Source organism: Filicampus tigris, chromosome 5 (genome assembly GCF_054856515.1).
Source record: "Filicampus tigris isolate MCC_2025a chromosome 5, RoL_Ftig_1.0, whole genome shotgun sequence".
NCBI lineage: Eukaryota > Metazoa > Chordata > Actinopteri > Syngnathiformes > Syngnathidae > Filicampus > Filicampus tigris.
Genome location: NC_141221.1, coordinates 8,427,373 through 8,445,497, shown reverse-complemented (window position 1 = coordinate 8,445,497; position 18,125 = coordinate 8,427,373). Strand labels below are relative to the sequence as shown.

General features: G+C 40.8%; 1 protein-coding gene and 1 long non-coding RNA gene across 5 annotated transcripts in view; one reads left to right on the top strand and one right to left on the bottom strand.

The window, feature by feature from the left end:
• rasgrf2b (Ras protein-specific guanine nucleotide-releasing factor 2b) overlaps positions 1-18,125 on the bottom strand; it is a 44,183-nt gene that overhangs the window by 13,132 nt on the left and 12,926 nt on the right. For 2 of the 4 annotated variants that reach the window (XR_015086767.1, XM_086030270.1), the window contains exons 2-16: positions 16,784-16,890; positions 15,921-16,068; positions 12,663-12,752; positions 12,440-12,576; positions 11,430-11,546; positions 11,244-11,323; positions 8,967-9,160; positions 8,690-8,799; positions 8,487-8,605; positions 7,093-7,253; positions 6,951-7,017; positions 5,372-5,508; positions 5,021-5,103; positions 3,304-3,552; positions 1,088-1,180 (exon numbers count right to left, since the gene is read on the bottom strand). Coding sequence is in view for 3 of the 4 variants with exons in the window: in XM_086030270.1 (XP_085886396.1) it covers positions 1,088-1,180; positions 3,304-3,552; positions 5,021-5,103; positions 5,372-5,508; positions 6,951-7,017; positions 7,093-7,253; positions 8,487-8,605; positions 8,690-8,799; positions 8,967-9,160; positions 11,244-11,323; positions 11,430-11,546; positions 12,440-12,576; positions 12,663-12,752; positions 15,921-16,068; positions 16,784-16,890 (1,892 nt within the window). In the remaining variant the exon portion in view is untranslated. The remainder of the gene's footprint in view (positions 1-1,087; positions 1,181-3,303; positions 3,553-5,020; positions 5,104-5,371; positions 5,509-6,950; positions 7,018-7,092; positions 7,254-8,486; positions 8,606-8,689; positions 8,800-8,966; positions 9,161-11,243; positions 11,324-11,429; positions 11,547-12,439; positions 12,577-12,662; positions 12,753-15,920; positions 16,069-16,783; positions 16,891-18,125) is intronic. The other 2 variants (XM_086030271.1, XM_086030272.1) reach the window with 2 other exon arrangements.
• Positions 6,729-9,349, top strand: LOC147147139 (uncharacterized). The gene is made up of 2 exons (XR_015086768.1): positions 6,729-7,360; positions 8,438-9,349. It is a non-coding gene; the product is annotated as an uncharacterized LOC147147139 (long non-coding RNA).

Below are 18,125 nucleotides of genomic sequence, written 5' to 3'. Positions count from 1 at the left end.
TAGCTGGGAAGCTTGTAGGAATTGTTGTCCTGTCATCCAGGGAAGAACGTTTTTTTCTAAATACATTTAACAATATTCTATATATTTTGATTAACTCATTCACTGCCATTGATGTATTTATTTGTCTCTTCACAGTGCAGCCATTCAATCCCAAGAATTTATAAAGATATTTTAAAATTCTTTTCAAAGGTTAGGGTAAAAGAGGGTCTGACAATGTCTGGAATGAGATAAATAATTAAGTAAGTAATTAATTTTCCACCCCTTCATTTTATTTCATTTCATTTTTTGCCATGTGAGCTAGGTATTCAGAAGTATTCAAATGTACCATTTTTGGAATGACCTTTTTAGAAAATCATATTGTCATTCACCCATGTCCACCCCGTATCGTTATGGAGAAAAGAACTTTCTCTTAATCTAAAGTGTATCCTTGGAGGAATTAAGATGGATGAGAAATTTAGGGATCTAGCGTAATTTGCTTCATTTATTGGATGATTATGCATTTATGTATTTGGTGAATTTAATTCTATTCATTAGATAATTATACCGTATCAATGTTTTTTTTTTAGGTTTTTAATAGGTGCGTCACCATACTTTTGCCCATGTGCTGCGTTTACAGTAGACTTTTGTTTTCAAGAAGCACTTTTCCTTTCCCTGACAACGTCATCTTGTTTTTTGTTAAAGTCTTCATTTTCTTCACGTTAAAAAAAACAACCTCTTAACAACCACTGGACTGTAGTGTCCTTTGAAAAACTCGATCATAAATCACAACAATTGCACCCGACGCAGCTGTAATCGTTGTTAACCACAACCATTGAGAAAAAACAAGCAGAAATTGCACGGCACGATTGAAAGCGGGGAAATGAAAGGAGAAGAAAGCTATGGCAGGCAGCAGGGGGGACTGAAGTGAAACACTACGGATGCAAGGATGTTGTCAAGGTGAGGAGAGAACATGCCGCACTGAACATAAATCCACCTCCGATGTCCTGTCATCCAAAAACGACATTCGAGAGCCATGCATCAGTTGAGCGAGACTAAAAGAGGAGGATGGAGGGAGGAGACAAAAGACAAAGAAGAGGAAGCTGGTTACTTGGACGGATCCACGGCTATCTTCTTGATCTTCAGACTGTAGTCGGGACAGATGGGTGAGATGGACAGACGGTCAAATGAGTGGTACTGTGCCCTGCAGTTTGGAACGCAGCATGGCCGACACACGGCCGGCGAGGACAAGGAAACGTCAGTTGGATGGAGGGTGAGGGTGGGAAAGCGAGCACTGTTGTTGTGCTGCACTTGCCGACACGTCAAAGCACAGAAAAACGGTGGTCACATGAGGTCATTTGTTCACAAGCGAGAAATGAAAGGACATGGACAGCTGGTGGAGCCAAACGATGAGGGGCCATCTGCGACAGTTTAAATGTAACACAGGACATTTATTAGACGCAGTTAAAGAGGAAATCAACTCCAAACATATTTTTTTCAAGAATATGTTCCCAGCAGGCCCACTAGTTGAAACGCCGCATTCCGATTAATAGTGGGTTTGTGGAATAAGAGTTAATCCACTTGTTTTAGCCATCTCTGGGGGCAGCCATTTTGTCACTTCTGTCGACTGAAAATGGCATCACAACTGCTCACAACGACCAATCACGGCTGACCTGTTTTCTGAAGCTGAGCCACGATTGGTCGTATACCTGAGTCCCGAGTAGTTGTGATGTCATTTTCAGTCGACAGAATTGACAAAATGGCCGCCCCGAGAGATGGCTAAAACCAAGTGGATTAACTCTTATTCCACAAACGCAATATATATCATAATGCCTTGTTTCAACTAGTGGGCTTCTATAGAACATATTCTTGAAAAAAATATGTTTGGGTTGATTTCCACTTTAAGTAAGCCTTATTTCGACTGTTGCACCAAACCTTTCAAACATCCTTCTAATGCCCCCAAAATGTCGTATAACCTTCCAAATTAGTCGCAATAAAATAATTAACCGTTGTACCGTTGTTTCCAAACGGAAAGACGCAGGTTTGACTAGGCTACTGCATGAGCCTTTCTGATCTTTTCGAGCAAGCAAAGGCAGCGAACTAGACTTTTAAATGAGGGTTCGCACACATGAAAATACTTTTCCAACTGAAAATCGGGGGAAAACACCAGAAGGGAATATAAGCAAAGAGATCTAATGCTGTCAGAATCCAAAGAGGGCAACCGGAGCTTGTGGAAAGGAGAAAGTGAGAGAAACCTTTCTTGCGGTCCATATTATATTCCAACATTAATGTCAAAGCACTTTTACTAGTGAGATGCACATATAACTATTTGAGATATGTGTTTAAAAAAGCAGCACTATGTCATAATTTCATTCATCTTGAAATAACTCGAGAACTACTTGGGTGTGACATTGATTGAAAAAAAGCCACCATGGGAACACCAAACGCCAACTTTTGCAAATCGCCGCCATCCCGTGAAAAACAGTGTCCATTTTTTGTTCTTATTATTTTTACGTGAATGATGTTTCCGCGTTACAGACGTCACATTAGCGTGAACATTTTTAAAAAATTACAAAATTGGACATTTGTGTTTTGGACGGGACAGCGACGAAATGCTACTGATGGTGGCTTTAGTAAATTGCTGTATTTTGCCCTTTTTTCATTTTTTATTTTTGATAGATTAACACATTACAACACAAGACAAAGATCTGTCAGTTGTAAATACTAATGGACAAAATTTAAAACAGTCAAATATTCTGCCTGTAATTCAAGTCCAATTAATCAGTTGACGGGATTTTATTCTACCAAATATCAGAATCGGCCTAAAAAAATACACATTTGTCAGGCCCTATTGATGTGTGGAAATTGTTGTTGTGGAAGACATTGCACTTTATCTTCCTTTTTAAAGCGGAAGTCAACACAAACATTTTCTTTACAAGAATATGTTCTGTGCAGAGCCGCTAGTCAAAACATTCTGATTAACATCGTGTTTATATTAATCAGAATGCCATGTTTAGACTAGTGAAGGGACACAGAACATATTATTGCAAAGAATTTTGGGAGGTTGAGTTCACCTTTAAGTCCCAAAGATTGGCCATTCCCTGCCTTTTTTTTCCCTCCTGGCTCGCCGCTATCACGACCTCTAATTTCTACACCGCACAGTTCATGCGACTTCAACAACATTAGTTCATGTGGAAAAGTGATCTCTGCGAAGCTTTCAGGCAGAGATTCTTCTTTTGACTGTTTTTTTGTAAATGACTACTCGGAGCCATTCGATTAATCGATTGGCATGGCTTGTGTGTTTTGGCGCGTGCTGCGGTGGGCGACCTGATGGGAATGGAAGAGAAGGGCTTCTTGTAGATGTCAGCCAGTTTGTCCATGACCACGCTGGCCGCGGTGAAGATCCTGTACGTGTGCAGGAAGGTGTTGAGGAAGTCGATGGAGAGGAAGCGCAGGTCGGTCAGCCTCTCCAGCAGACGCTCCACGCTGGCGTAGCGGATCTGCGGGACCTTGCAGGAGTTGAGCGTCTTGCTGAAGCAAATGTCAATATCATCTTTATGGAGACGCACATCGGATCTGATGAGGTACACACGTACACACACAACACACGAGCATGGGTGACCGCTGCCGCAAAGCATGAGAAGAGCTGAATTCAAAATGGATTGGATTCAAATCATATACACTGAAACCTCTCAAGTTAACGTACAAGTCGGAATGTGGCCAACACTTGTCGAACAAAACTTCAGATTTTGCTATCACGGGGCTAACGGTGGGATATTATGCCAGATTTCAGCTCAGCAAGCAACAAATGATTAATTACGGGAATGTCTTTCATTACTTAATCAAAATAAAATAAACCAGCATTGCATATTATATCTTGAGCGCGCTCAGTCCAGTCAACATGAACAGATTGATTACCTTTATTATTCAAACGATCATCAATAGTAACAGTAGTTTAACTTGTTTTTATACTCGTATGGCAACAAACAAATTAAAATACAATTTTATTTTTTCTTAACATTAATAGTGGTCGACCTATTTTTACATTCGCATGACAAGATTAAAATGAAGACATACTGTAGTATTTTTGTCTAATGAGTATTTAACTTAAGTTTACATTTAAACACAATTAATGTTAAAATTAAAATACAGTTGTTTTAATATCTTAATATTAACAATGGTTAACTTATTTTTATATCTGCATAATTTAAAAAATATATGCAAATGTCCTATTTACAGTGGCAAAACTATTTTACACACGTATAACAACAAAATTGAAATGTATTTTTTTGTCTTTATACTAAACGCGATTTGCTAATTTTACACTTGTATGACAATTAACAACAGTGAAATTAAAATAAAGATTTTCTTCTCTTAAAATTAAGTTGTTTAGCATTAGAACATTACAGTGTTAAAACATGATTACTTTTGCCTTTTATTCCCTATAAGTTATTTTTACACTTGATGATTAATTAACAACAATTTAAATGTGATTATTTTTGTATTAATATTAAAAGTGATTGACTTTTATGACAATAGACATTAGGCACCTTGTAACTTTGTTTCGAAAGATGCTGCACAAATAAAATTATAGTTAAAATGGCATAATAATTATGTAATTATGTTATGTTTCAACAGTAACTGCTGTTAACTTACTTTTACACATTACTCAAAACATTGCCTGTCAAGGTAACAAAAGTTGTATTAATGTTACCAGTTTGACCATGGAACAGATTAATTCTCACTCCATTATTTCCAAAGAGGAAAATTGTAAAAAAAAACAACAAAAAAAAAAAACAAATTGTCCTGCAACAGATTGTGTTCGACCTTGGAGGTTCCACTGTATTGCAAAGAAAGAATGAATATCAAATCAGATTACATTCCCAAACCCAAAATAATCAAGAAAGGAAGCATAATAAAACAAAAATAGCGTTGTTTTTTTGGGGTCAGAATCAACACATGTTTAAAACATCATCACCCACATGTGCTTGATGTTTTGCAGCATGCGCATGAAGAGATGGCCGCCTCCTCTTCACACACTTACTTGATCATGTGAGGCACAGTGACTTTGGAGTTCTCCTCAAAGACGCTGGTCATCAGACCATTGCAGCGGATGTTATCTATACACTGAAAAGACGCAAGAGGGAGTACGAAAGAAAGATTGTGGAGGGAAAAGAGCCCCGAATGAGTGAAAAAAACCCACTTTTTTTTGGTCTTCTAGAATAAATGGTGACACTCCTACATGGAACTTGTGTTTGTGAAGGCGCCGAGCTGAACTCACCTCCAGGGAGCTGTGTTTACACATCACTAAGCCCCGACAAAGCCCAGCGGGGACATGCTCTCGCTATTTGGAGGTTCTTGTTATTCTCTGTGAGTGTGTGTTTGTGTGTGTCACCTGGCTAATATCGCTGGTCCATGCAGCCTTCTCCTGCCGCGAGGGCGCCAGCAACACCACGGTGAATGAAGCCGAGTCGGCCGGCTCCACCACCAGCTTGAAGTCTAGCTGACCAAACACCTGACCTCCAGCTTTAGCTGAAAAATGAAAACGCGTGGGGTGTTCATGAAATAAGCCGTCCAAAGCTACTCCATGACTATTTGGACCACGATTCTATGCTGTATCTTCTTGCACTATGTTTTATCTTTTGTTGTCAATATTTTATTCAGTATTTTTCATTTTTTTACATTCATGTCTACACTGGAGAAGGAGATGGTTTCTTTCTCATTGCACTTATAGCATAGAATATACAACAGCGGAACCTCAGTTTAACAGATCCAGAACCAACAGATCCAAGAATCAACAGACAGAAAATAGTGTCCAGTCATCTCAAAATGACTTTTGTTAAGTTACTGTTCAAAACTGTTAGTTCCAGAAAATTAGAGCAGGCAAAAACACGTGTCAATGTGGCGGCTATGTTAGCAGGGCCGCTTGTGTATGATAATGGAAAGTATTGACATTAGCTTAGCATTGCACACAGCTCAAAAGGAGCATATCACATTTACCTTTTCTTATCTATGGCTGTTTTTTACTCAGGCGCGAGTCATGTAGACGTCACTCAAAGCATGGGTGTTAGCATCGCTGTAAGAAGGTAGCTCAAAGCAGTGTGTCTACCTATATTAATATATATTTATATACACATATTACATTATAATATATAAATGTTTTTGTAAAGCACTTATCTAAAAAGCATGAATTTTATCTGTTGCACAATAGTTTTGCATTGTACTGGGCATGTTTTGAGCTATGAAAAAAAGTAAAAAACAACAATTTTAGTACGATATGGGGTGTTTTTAGGCCGTGAAAAAAAAATACTTCAATGTAAAGGATAAACAGCTCTTACCGACAAGCCCTTCCATTGAATTGAGGTTACACTATAGGACTATATAGCAGCGGTGGGCATTTTACGATATTTGGCTGGTCCATCATTCGTCATCCGTTACCATCCAGGGTACCCGTCCGAAAAATGACGAACTGAATTGTAATCGTCAGTCCGCCAGTCGGACTGTCACTCTGACAGAGTGCCCACCTCTGTCTGGTACATAATATATTGTGCAATAAAAAGCACTCTATTCTATTCTATTCTATACGAACTGACGCCCACGAAAGTAACACACAGACTGGCTAACAGTTAGTCAATAAACAACCAGTCGCTAACGTTTGGCGGCTAACCTGTGATCCAACTCGACAAGCGCACGCACCGACTCCCACGTCAGGAGCACCACGCACATCGAAAGCAGATTTGCTTGCCGAGTTTTCCTCGTCATGCGTCAGTATCAGTATGTTCGTACCAGTTTCAATCGAGTTTCTATATCGTCACGATAAATCCAATTAATGGACCGTTAATGTCACTTGGCCTTTAAAAGAGAGCTGCTGATATTTAAAGAGAACTCATTAGCGTTCACTTATCACTTAGCCAATTAACCTCCACTAATAGTGAGAGAACATAAATGCTTGCGTTAAGGTGAGGCACACTTACACTCTTCATCCCCAGTGTCTGTCTCCTCGATGAGAGTGCAGTCGATGAGGGATAAGACACCGCCTTGCTGTAAGCAAAAACTGCGGTCAAACGTTGGCAGCGAAATTGAAAACCGATTTGAAGAAAGTGGCGCTGGCGTCACCTTGAGGAGGTGCAGTTTCCCGCCGGAGCTGCGCGTGCACACGAGGAAGTGTTTTGTGAACAGGAAGCACTGCCTCTCCCCTTCCTTCTTCAGGGAGAGCGAGCCCAGTCGCACCTTGCTGAGCTTGCCTCGCTCGACCGATGGCAGCTGGATAAGAGAGCCTGAAGAGAGCGCAATCATTTCGAGACACTTGGGATGGATTTGTACAGGACGGTTCAAGTGACACATTAGGTTCATTGAAGACTCTGAATTGATCGTGGGAGTGTAGGTGAGTGTGAATGGTTGATTGTCAATATGCGCCCCGCGATTGGCTGGCGACCAGTCCAGGGTGAACCTCACCTCTCGCTAAAAGTCGGCTGGGCTAAAGTCCACCTGCGACTCTAATGAGGAAAAGCACTACAGAAATAAATGGCTGCCTCCATCCACACTAGGGTAAACTGTCGTTATAGGAAATGTTATGCCTAATCCTATGTTTAAAAGAAAAATCATTTCATTATTTATAATTCAAGGAAAGTGAAAACCTGTTGCTATTTTGAATGTACAGTGGAACCACGATTTAATGGACCCAGATTCAAAGGATAGCAAAAAGTGTTCAGTCCTCTCAAAACGCTCCTTGGTCTCTTTTAGTTCCAGAATTGAGCACAATTCGCCAGTGTTACATTTTTCCATGTTTCGTTGCTCTCTTGTCACGGATAAGCAGACTAATAGTAGACTAGAGCTGGCTAAAAATCTCCTCAATGTGGCGGCTATTTTGGCAGGGCGCGACTTTCCTATCAAAAGCAATGCATGTACATACATGGCGGCCATGTTAGCAGATGCGAACAAAGCTCATTTAAAGTATTAGCTTAGCATTGCACGCAGCTCAAAAGGATCTATGGCTGCTTTTTTACTCTGGCACTAGTCATGTACACGTCGCTCAAACATGCTATTTTGAATGCAGTACACACAGTTGTTTGTTTTCTAAAGCCGTTATCGCTGGCATCTACGTGTAACGGAGATGAAAAAAAACGAGCAATAATGTTGTGATTCACGACTGCGACCAGATGCACGTTTTTATCCTCCCAGTAAGCACCAACAAGGTACGTCTGGATGGACAAACTTTAAAACTTTTCAAAGCCTCTTCTGCATTTATTTACAATAACGTTGTACTATATTGGTAACTTTTAGGCTATGAAAAAAAGTACAAAACAATAATTTTGTAGTGTATTGGGTGTTTTTAAGCCCCCCCAAAAAAGTACTTTGATGTAACGGACAATTAGCTGTAACAAGCCCTTCCTCCAATTAGTCAGTTAAATTAAGGTTCCATTCTACGCATTTGATCTTTTTTCCCTCTTTTTTGCCCAAGGCACGTGTTAGTGAAACGTGGACGTGCCGCTGAAGTGATGAAGACGCACCCTGCCTGACGAAGGTTTGGCTGGTGTCCAGCAGGATGTCACAACCCTCCACGATCATCCTCTCGATGGCTAGATTCTTACGAATATTCTCAGTGTCGCTCACCTCGTCGTGCATGACTCTGACCACACATACACACAAATTGTCAGTGTTAAAAACAAAGGATAGGATAAATGTTTGTTCATGATTAAAACCAAATCTTTACCTGGACAGTTCCTCCAGTTTGGACTTTGCAAACTCGAGGCTCTTGCGCTCCACATGCTCGTGAGGCGTGTGTGCCAATAACTCATGCAGGGTGATGATGTAGCGCGGAATCTTGTACGAGAGAATCATACAACAAATGTGCTTTAGTAAATTTTAAATGGAGCCTAAAGGCGAATCTCAGTGAATAATAATAATGTTTAAGAGTTCATTATTTTGCTCATACAAAATCCAACTACTAAGTTCTCATGAACACAGGCTGTCTCTGTGTGTGTACCAACCTGGAACATGGGGTAAGTGAGGAAGGTCTCGAGCATCCTCCCCTCGCAGGCGGCGTTGGACTCGTACTGTTTGAGCAGCTTGTCGAAGTCTCTGTTCTGCTTACAGTTGGCCAGAACCTGCAGGCTGTACTGATGGTTCCTCACAAACTCCTGATAGATGTTCAGCATGGGCAGCAGGATGTCAAAAAGGTCGGCTGGAAACGACGTAGACAATCAGCTTGACACGAACGCCTGACTATAAATTAATTCGACTCGCATGCTGGATCCTTTGGTCTACGATAAAAAGTCAAGCATTCTAATGCTATTTTGTGTAAGTTCACTAATTTGTAATGAATGAAATTCTTTTGTCTGAGAATGAAATGAAATTAAATGTCATTATGGAATGTTTATGAGCCTTATTGTGATGCAGCAAAAAAAAAACAAAAAAACACCAACATCTATTTTAGTTTGGGCCACATCCAAGGTTATTATAGTGAATGAAAACGACAGAAATAACTGAAACTAAAATCGAAATACATTTTTGTTAATGAAATAAAACTAAAACCGAAGCTAATACATATGCTTATAAAAACTACAACTACCGTAATTATAATTAGAGCAAAAATGTCCTTCGTTTTAGTATTTTCATTTCATACATGAGGTTTTGGGGTTAATTTTCAAAGTATTTATTTTGGAATTGCTGTACATCCATACAGCAGAAAAGAATTCTAGTGTACTACACAATACTTATATCCTTAGTTTGCGTGGCAGCTTCTGTTGCCTTTTGCTTTTGACCCAGATTTGTGACATTTTGTTGTACTACATTGTAGTGTTTTGGCCTTTGGCTGATTTTGGGTATAATAAATATTGTTCATTTATTACCGATCGAATGGCATTTTTTTCTTTATGCCACCCTTGGGGACCGACAGTGATTCCCTTCATTTATGTTATGTACCTATCCCTAGTCGGGTGCGAAGCGATTGACGAATGACGGTACACCTTTTGAAATAGACGGGATGACGGAAGTGGATTTTCATCCGTCAAAGTAATCTTCACTAACCGTTCTGTCACTAACGGACCGTTAGTCTGTCAGTGTTTTTTAGTTTTTGTTTCTTTGGGGGGGGGGGGGGACTGACGGCCCAACAGACTTCTGACGGACTAAATTGACGGATTGACAGACTGATGATTACAATTCAGTTTGCCACGAAAAATAACTGACGAATGACGGACCAGCAAAATTTTGTAAAATGCCCACCTTTGTTAATTCATTTGATCCATGATAGTCTGTTATAGGTCACGGAGGTAGGTGTGAACCAAAGTGTTCGTGTCAATTACATAATTTCTAAAGTGGCTAACCACTAGTTTCCAACACAAGATCAGTGAGTCATTGCACCCAAATATAAAACACACCTTTAAACATCAACATGACCATCAGGCTTTACCATCATGATACCCTCCATCCACAAAGTAATCGCACCCCTTAACACTTTCCACCATGTTACATCATTCTTTTTTTTAATAGAGTCACCTACAGTACACCCTATAAAAACAAAGTGAAAAAAAATTACATCCCATCATTTATCGCTTATTCTGTTCAGTCACGGAGAGCTGGTGTCTAGTTCTCTGTCTGTTCGCCAGTCATCGGACACCTATAGCCAAACAAGCATTTACAATCCACACAATTACATACATTAATTTTTTTCCCCTCCCTTCACAGTTCACACACAATAGCCCATAAAAACGTGGAAAAAAAGTTTTCACGTTTGGCAAATGTATTTTAAAAAGTAAAACGCTTAAATATCTCATGCGCACTTTCGTTCCCATTGCACTGTAGACACTGCATACACATATTTAAACCAAAGGAAAGCTCTTTGGATTTGATTAGGCAATATTGGTTAGAAAATAAATGAGTCGTAATCATGATGCCACAGCATACGTGCGGCTTAACGTTGAACGTTTAACCGATCGATTTTATCACAAGCCATTTGTTGCCGTTTACTGCGTCGGCGGTTTCCTTGCCGAGGTCAATCTGAGCACGGCCTTCTTAGGAGGGGAAAATGCGGAAACGTCCTGTGGCCTTGCTGCTTATTGTCTGTCAGCACAATGATGGTCGTGTGTGTTTTGCAGACTGAGACAGCAAGCTAGTGCGTGTGTGTGCGCGTGTGCGCTGCCGATGCTTGAAAAAGACAAGCTGTATGTGGCGAAGATGTGAAAAACGTGACCTTGATGTGACTGAGTGTCCGCACACAATGCGTCCTGTGTGTGTGCGTATGTGTGTGAAGTCAAGCAACAGCTTACCCAGCACCAGAGTGGGCCAGTTGGCGATCCTGGCCTTCAGGCCTTGATGGAAAATCTCATGTAGGAACATGATGGTCTCGCTGTAAAACAACACAGCGTTCACGTTGCTTTTGTCAGCTCGGTCTGCATAATTAACACGTCTGCCGCTTGATGAGAAGCTAAATCTGTCCGGTCGTCAGCGCGCACCTGTTGAGGAATATGCTGCTGACGTCATCGTGGCTGATGGGGGGCTTCTTGGAGCTGGCGGCCATCCTCAAAGGTCTGAGGAAGCAGTTGACCAGGATGTAAAGCTGGTGGACGTACCTGCCGTCATGCGCAGAGACAAAGCGGTAAACATGTTAGGCCAAGGCGGTGTGTCTGGCCGCATTTGCGCAATGTTCTGTACAGTGTTGTCATGCGATATCACGGTTCATCAGTCACAAAGCTATAGAAAAGAAACTGTAAACTCTTCAAATGGAACTTATTTTGCCCTTTAATGGTTAAAGCGAAAATCAACCCAATTTTATATATTTTTTCAAGAATACGTTCCCAGCAGGCCCACTAGTTGAAACACGGCATTCTGATTAATATTGCTTTTGTGGAATATGAGAAATCCACCTCTTTTTAAGAAATCTCACGGGGCGGCCATTTTGTCACGTCTGTGGACTGAAAATGACATCTCAACTGCTCAGGGCTCAGGAAACGACCAATCACGGCTCAGCTTCAGAAAACACGTTGATTGACTGATTGGTCGTTACCTGAGCCCTGAGCAGTTGTGATGTCATTTTCAGTCGACAGATGTGACAAAATGGCCGCCCCCACTGATGGCTAAAAACGGGTGGATTGACTCTTATTCCACAAACGCAATAATGAAAAATTTTAATTTGTGTTACATTGTAGGCTATAGGAACATTATGTCACACTGGGTAACAAGATGGAGCTTGAGCATATCACTGCATGACTTTGCTCATTTATGCCCCCACTTTACCATATTTTATCCTGTACTGTTACTGCATATGCAAGCAAGTCAAAATTTGGACTTGCTAATTCAGAGCAATAAGAAGAGGACGCCCCTTCTGTGAGACCTTGTTATTGTTATTTGTTATGTTTGTGAGAGCAAAGGCGACTATTTCAGGACATACAGTGCACTATAACATGTTTCCTAGCTCACGGACGGAACGGCGTACTACAAAGCATTTCAACATCCGGATACATACTCTGTCTCTGCTTCCACCATGTTAAAGACAATCTGGTTCCGCTTCCTCATGCTCTCGGCGTGAGGAGAGCAGATGTAGTCCTGTACGATGATCTTCCACTTCCTGCGACAAAGCCAGCCCCGCATGAAGCTCTGCACCTGAATTTAGACGAGCGACCAACACGTGTTGCAGCACCAATGATGACGACTCTTAGTAAGACTACTTGCAGTTGGAGAAAACTCACCTTCTTGATCTTTTTGATGTCCGGATCTTCTGTTTCATGGTTGACGTGGTAAGGCCTCATACGCTCCTTGGTTTTGTTGAGAGCAATGATCTGCATACATAAGTCATATTATTTGAGTAAAAACACACCTCAATAAATATCAGATAAAATTTGTGATAATGTATAATTAATACAGCAACAGTACACACAAAGACTATGCAAAATGAAGCCTTTACAAATGCAATTAGTTTGGCACACACACAAACAAAAAAGAAATCCTCCCCAAAAATTATTGTTGAGCACAGCCTGATAAAGTTCTTCTGATACACCTACTGCCACACATCATTATTTTTTTTTCATCATAGCTTCATCATGGGTAACTGGCACAAGACTTAACTAAATAAATAGAGGGGCTCAAAACATACAGCAACTCGAGTGTCTAAAGCGGAAGTCTACCCAAATATATTTTTGTTCAAGAATATGTTCCCAGTAGGCCCACTAGTTGAAAGATGGCATTCTGATGAATATTGTGTTGGTGGAATATGAGTTAAGAAGCAAAATCCACCCGTTTTTAGCCATCTGCGGGGGCGGCCATTTTGCCACTTCTGTCGACTGAAAATGACATCACAGCTGCTCAGGGCTCAGATAACGACCAATCATAGCTCAGCTTCAGAAAACAGGTGAGCCACGGTTGGTCGTTACCTGAGCCCTGAGCATTTGTGATGTCATTTTCAGTCGACAGAAGTGACAAAATGGCCGCCCCCAAGGATGGCTAAAAACGGGTGGATTAACTCTTATTCCACAAACGCAATTTTTATCAGAATGCCTTGTTTCAACGAGTGGGCTTGCATAGAACATATTCTTGAAAAAAATATGTTTGGGTTGACTTCAACTTTAAATAAATGATGTGTCAATCAAAACTGAATACTATTACCTTCGTAAAATATTTCTTATTATAGATTGTGGCCAGTGAATGTGTTTAAAATGGTGTATATTTTATTAATCTGTGTATCATTTAGAAACAAAAATAACCAACAAATGTTACGCTACTATATTTTATATTGGTGAGCAAGAAAAGCGAGTGGAATTATCTTCACTCTCAGAGCATCTTATTTGTCTGGCAGCAAAGTGTAAAAGGCTTTTAAAGACTTGTGATAAGACCTATTCTGTCTGCGGCAGTTCCTTTATGAGTGTTACATCAAGTCCATTCATCGGAGTAACATTTAAAAACGTGACATTTTCAGGCAGAGGGCAAAAAAAATCACCTCCCATCTTTCCAGGTTTGAAACCCAAAAGCTTGCAACGAGAGGAACAGATTTCGCCTGGTAATTGTAAATAATTCCTTTTTCTCAAAGGCGAGAAGCTGTTAAAAGCTTTTTTTTTTCCTTCTTCTTCTTGGCAGCGCCTGCTTGTGTGTGTAACATGACTTGTTTTGCCTTGCAGCCTTTTTGCATGAAACTAAACTCGATACACTAAAAACCCGACACATTCGCAGCAGCAGCAGCAGCAGCATCCTGCAAATGCTCGCAAAGACGACAAGGCTGCCAACTGTTGATAGTTACAGTGGCTAGCTGGTTTAATTATTCATAAACACTGAGCACGCACACGCACACACAAACAAGAGTGTGTTTTTAATGAGACGGATCGCCGGCTGAACACTGGCTCTCAAATGATAATGTTTTTTCATGTGCGGCCCCATTACACAAGCAGATGTTCGCTAATAAAAAAAAAAAGGAAAAAAAAGACTTTCGTTAGCATTTTGATGATCTGCAGGGCTTCACATGCAAAGGATCACGGTGCGAAAACAATACAGACAAATTGTTTATAAGAGCAATTAGTGAGGCTCAATACAATACATGGCGGCCGTGGTGTGTTTTATGGAGATGATAGCTGCTGGTCCCCTTGGGGCCAATTGCTGCTTAGCTAGCCCGCAACCTCCATGTCCACCGAGCACCAGCATGTCGAGAGCCATTTTACATAGCATGTCCGCACTTCATTAAAACGCTCAATATGCAATCATCTTTCACCTGGACGAGAATTGTCGAAAGTCACGACTTACATTAGGCGGCTGGATAAGTATAAACTATAAACACAACGGATCATTTAGAATGAATAAAAAAAGTGAACTTATTGTAAATATAGATAAATATGTCTCAGTCATTTTATATATGAAAATCCACAAATTTGTGAGTAGCGAAAATGTAATTTTTTTTTTTTTTTCATATGAATACATTGCTTTGGTGACACTTAGTGGAACTAGGATGAAGTGAGGGAAGGAGCTTCATTTAGAGAGGCCATAGCCGGGTACGATAATAGTGCTTTGCTTCCATCTTGTGGCATTTACATTCAATTATGACCTTTTGAGGGGAGGCGTCACGGTTCCCTATTTGCGGAGGATAGAACATTGTAGTGCCACTTTTGGAGTCATTTCCTTAGCGTGAGTCCTGTTTCTACCGTCTTTCCCTGTCCTTTCTTTGTTGTGTATTCCCTCTGCCTGAGTGTCAAGGAAAACAGCAAGTAGCTTTTGTTTTCAACGACTGAGCTTGTCGGTACAAATCAATGTAACCCACAAATTCTGCCTGGCAACAAGTAGCAGCAGTTTTATCAGAAGTGACTTCTTCTTACCATTCAACAATCCATCCATTCATGACAATGCCGCTGTTAACTTTGAGGAGCGATCATCACTATGGATTTTTCTATAAAACAATCATTACCATGTGGTTGAGTGTTTATGTGAGCGGAATCAATCAAGATTAACAACATTGCAAAGGTCAATAAAGCCTGAATGCGTGTGTCCGTGTGCGTGTGTGTGCGTGCGTGGGTGCGTGTGCGTGCGTGCGTGTTCTACAACTGCAATACAGGAGGGACATGGGGGGTTTGATAAGTAGAACAGTTGCTTGTCAGCTGGTTGTAAGAACGTGATGGCTCGTCCATATTCTCCTCCTACGCTGGAAGCGTTGATTATTCCCTCCACATAAACACGTGACACATACATGCACACATCCACACGCGAACGCATGCACACTAGGGGCGGAGCCATGGGTGGGCCCACAGTATATGATTGTATTGTTATCATATGTTTATTTTAAACCTTGCAGTATGATTGATTTGTTCTGTGCTCCTTAACCCCTGTCATATACAACCCCAAAAAAATGTCATCAAAACCGAACAATTACTACCTTTGTAAAGCCATAATGTTTGAAACCGGTCTTGTATTACATCTCAATGAACTCCACGGGTGTACCTAATCAAGTGCCTCTCATGCGTATTGCTCGATACCTCCGCTTTCAGCCTCTCGATCTCGGTGTCCTGGTCCTCCAGTTGCGTGCGCAGCTGATTGGCCGCCACTTTCTCCGTCTCTACGATCTGCACCAGGTGGATGTACTTCTGCATCAGCACCTCTCGCTCGATGATGATGTCAGAATAACTGAAAGGGAGAGGGTATCCTTTGATGACGTTGAAGAATGTCGGATTGAGCAGCAACGCGGGAAACTGTGAATGAGCGCCATATTGTGCAGGCAATAAAATGTCAAAACATACAGAAAATACTGCATCCAGTATTGTCATTTACACTGGGTCACAAAAACACCATAAAATTAGTTAGCTGTATTTCCTTAATGCAGTATTTACTTTTAAAATACATTTAGTTAACCCATCATTGTGGATACTGATCCCCCAAAAATGTTGGTATTTCATTGATATTTATTGAGGGACAGACATCTTAATGAATGGCGTTCTTAATGGGGTCCATGACTCATTGGCCTACTGTGTAGTTCTTAGTCTTGATGTGCTTACAGTACTGAACATCACTTTACTCCTACTTTCATCCTCACACTATAGTGAGAGAAAAACAGATTAGGTCTAATCACGCTATTCCTATTGGTGGGCTCCAGACTGCCCTTAAATGGTAGCCCTAAAATTTGAGACAGTATTTGTACTTTTAATCATGTGCAACCAGTAAATTTACAGATGTATTTATCTTCTTGAATATTTTTTTTTTTTGTTGCCGACAAACGTCTCCTCCACACTGCAGCCCATTTATCATTAATGTAGTGAAAATGTGACTATTCAAGCCAAGTCAATTTACAGCGTGCACCCCTAAAATTTCAAGTTCAAGCGCCAATTGCTGTGTCATTTTGTACCTGGCCTGCTGAATGGCCTCCACCCATTGGTCACATTCGACCTCCTCCTCCGTCCGCAGCTCCAGAGGCTTCTGCCCATCATGGCCGAACACCACAAGGAAGTAGTGCTGCAGGTGCAAATGAAACAGAAAGACGGGCTCGTCACACAAGACACTGGAAAATGAAGTCCTCCGTTGGAGACATATGGAGCCGTTTCCTTTTACTGCATTCGCTTTCACACTCTTTCACAGCTGAGATTCATCCAATAAAAAAAAAAAAGCTGTAGAGGCCTCAACACACATAAAACAACACTAGACCTTCACCATTATGGTGGATATTTGGGAAGCGTGCGCTCTGACTAGAGCAAGGCAAGAGATAGCAACAAATGACAACTGGCACAGCATAGAGATACTGTAACGTAAGTTAAGCATTCCATACAACAGTGGGCTCTTTCAAAAGGCATTCATATACAGTAGGCCTAGCCCGTAGTGCTTTTGCCAGTTTGGACCATTTATGTAACTTTCCCATTCATAAACGGTACTTATTTGTACCTAGGGGTTTAATTATGAACTCTGTAGGATACATCACAAAAAGTTGCTCCCTGGAGAACACAATAGGACCCCCATAGTACCTTTTTTTTTTTTTGCCATGTATGTATTAGTTTGTCTGAAAATTATTTAGCAGGCTACTTCCTGGTTCTAAAGCACGAAATAAGGTAAGGCAATATTTTAAAGTGGAAGGCGACCTAAACATATTTTTTAAAGAATATGTTATATGCAGGCCCTCTAGTTGAAACACAGCATTCTGATTAATATTGTGTTTCTGGACTATGAGTTAAGCAACAAAATCCACCCCTTTTCAGCCATCTCGGAGGGCGGCGATTTCGTCACTTCCAACTTCAGAAAATGACATCACACGCCCTCAGGGCTCAGATAATGGCCAATCATAGCTCAGCTTCAGAAAACAAGTGAGCTGTGATTGGTCGTTATCTGAATCCTGAAGGTCTGTGATGTCATTTTCAGTCGATAGAAGTGACAAAATGGCCGCCCCTTGAGATGGCTAAAAACGGGTGGATTTTGCTGCTTAGCTCATATTTCATATTAATTATATTGTCTTGTTTCAACTATTGGACCTGCATAGAAGATATTCTTGAAAAAAATATGTTTGGGGTGTCTTTCCCTTTACGGTAAGGCTATCGTGCAAAAAAAAAAAAAAGTAATGCAACCACAGTATTTGTCCATCACAGAAATGCCAGGACATATCTCAGTAATTTGGAGATCATAGTACGGTAGATATTGTACTGTCGATTTTACAGCATGCTGGTCTTAAAATGCATACACAGACACGCCTACACAGGCACTCA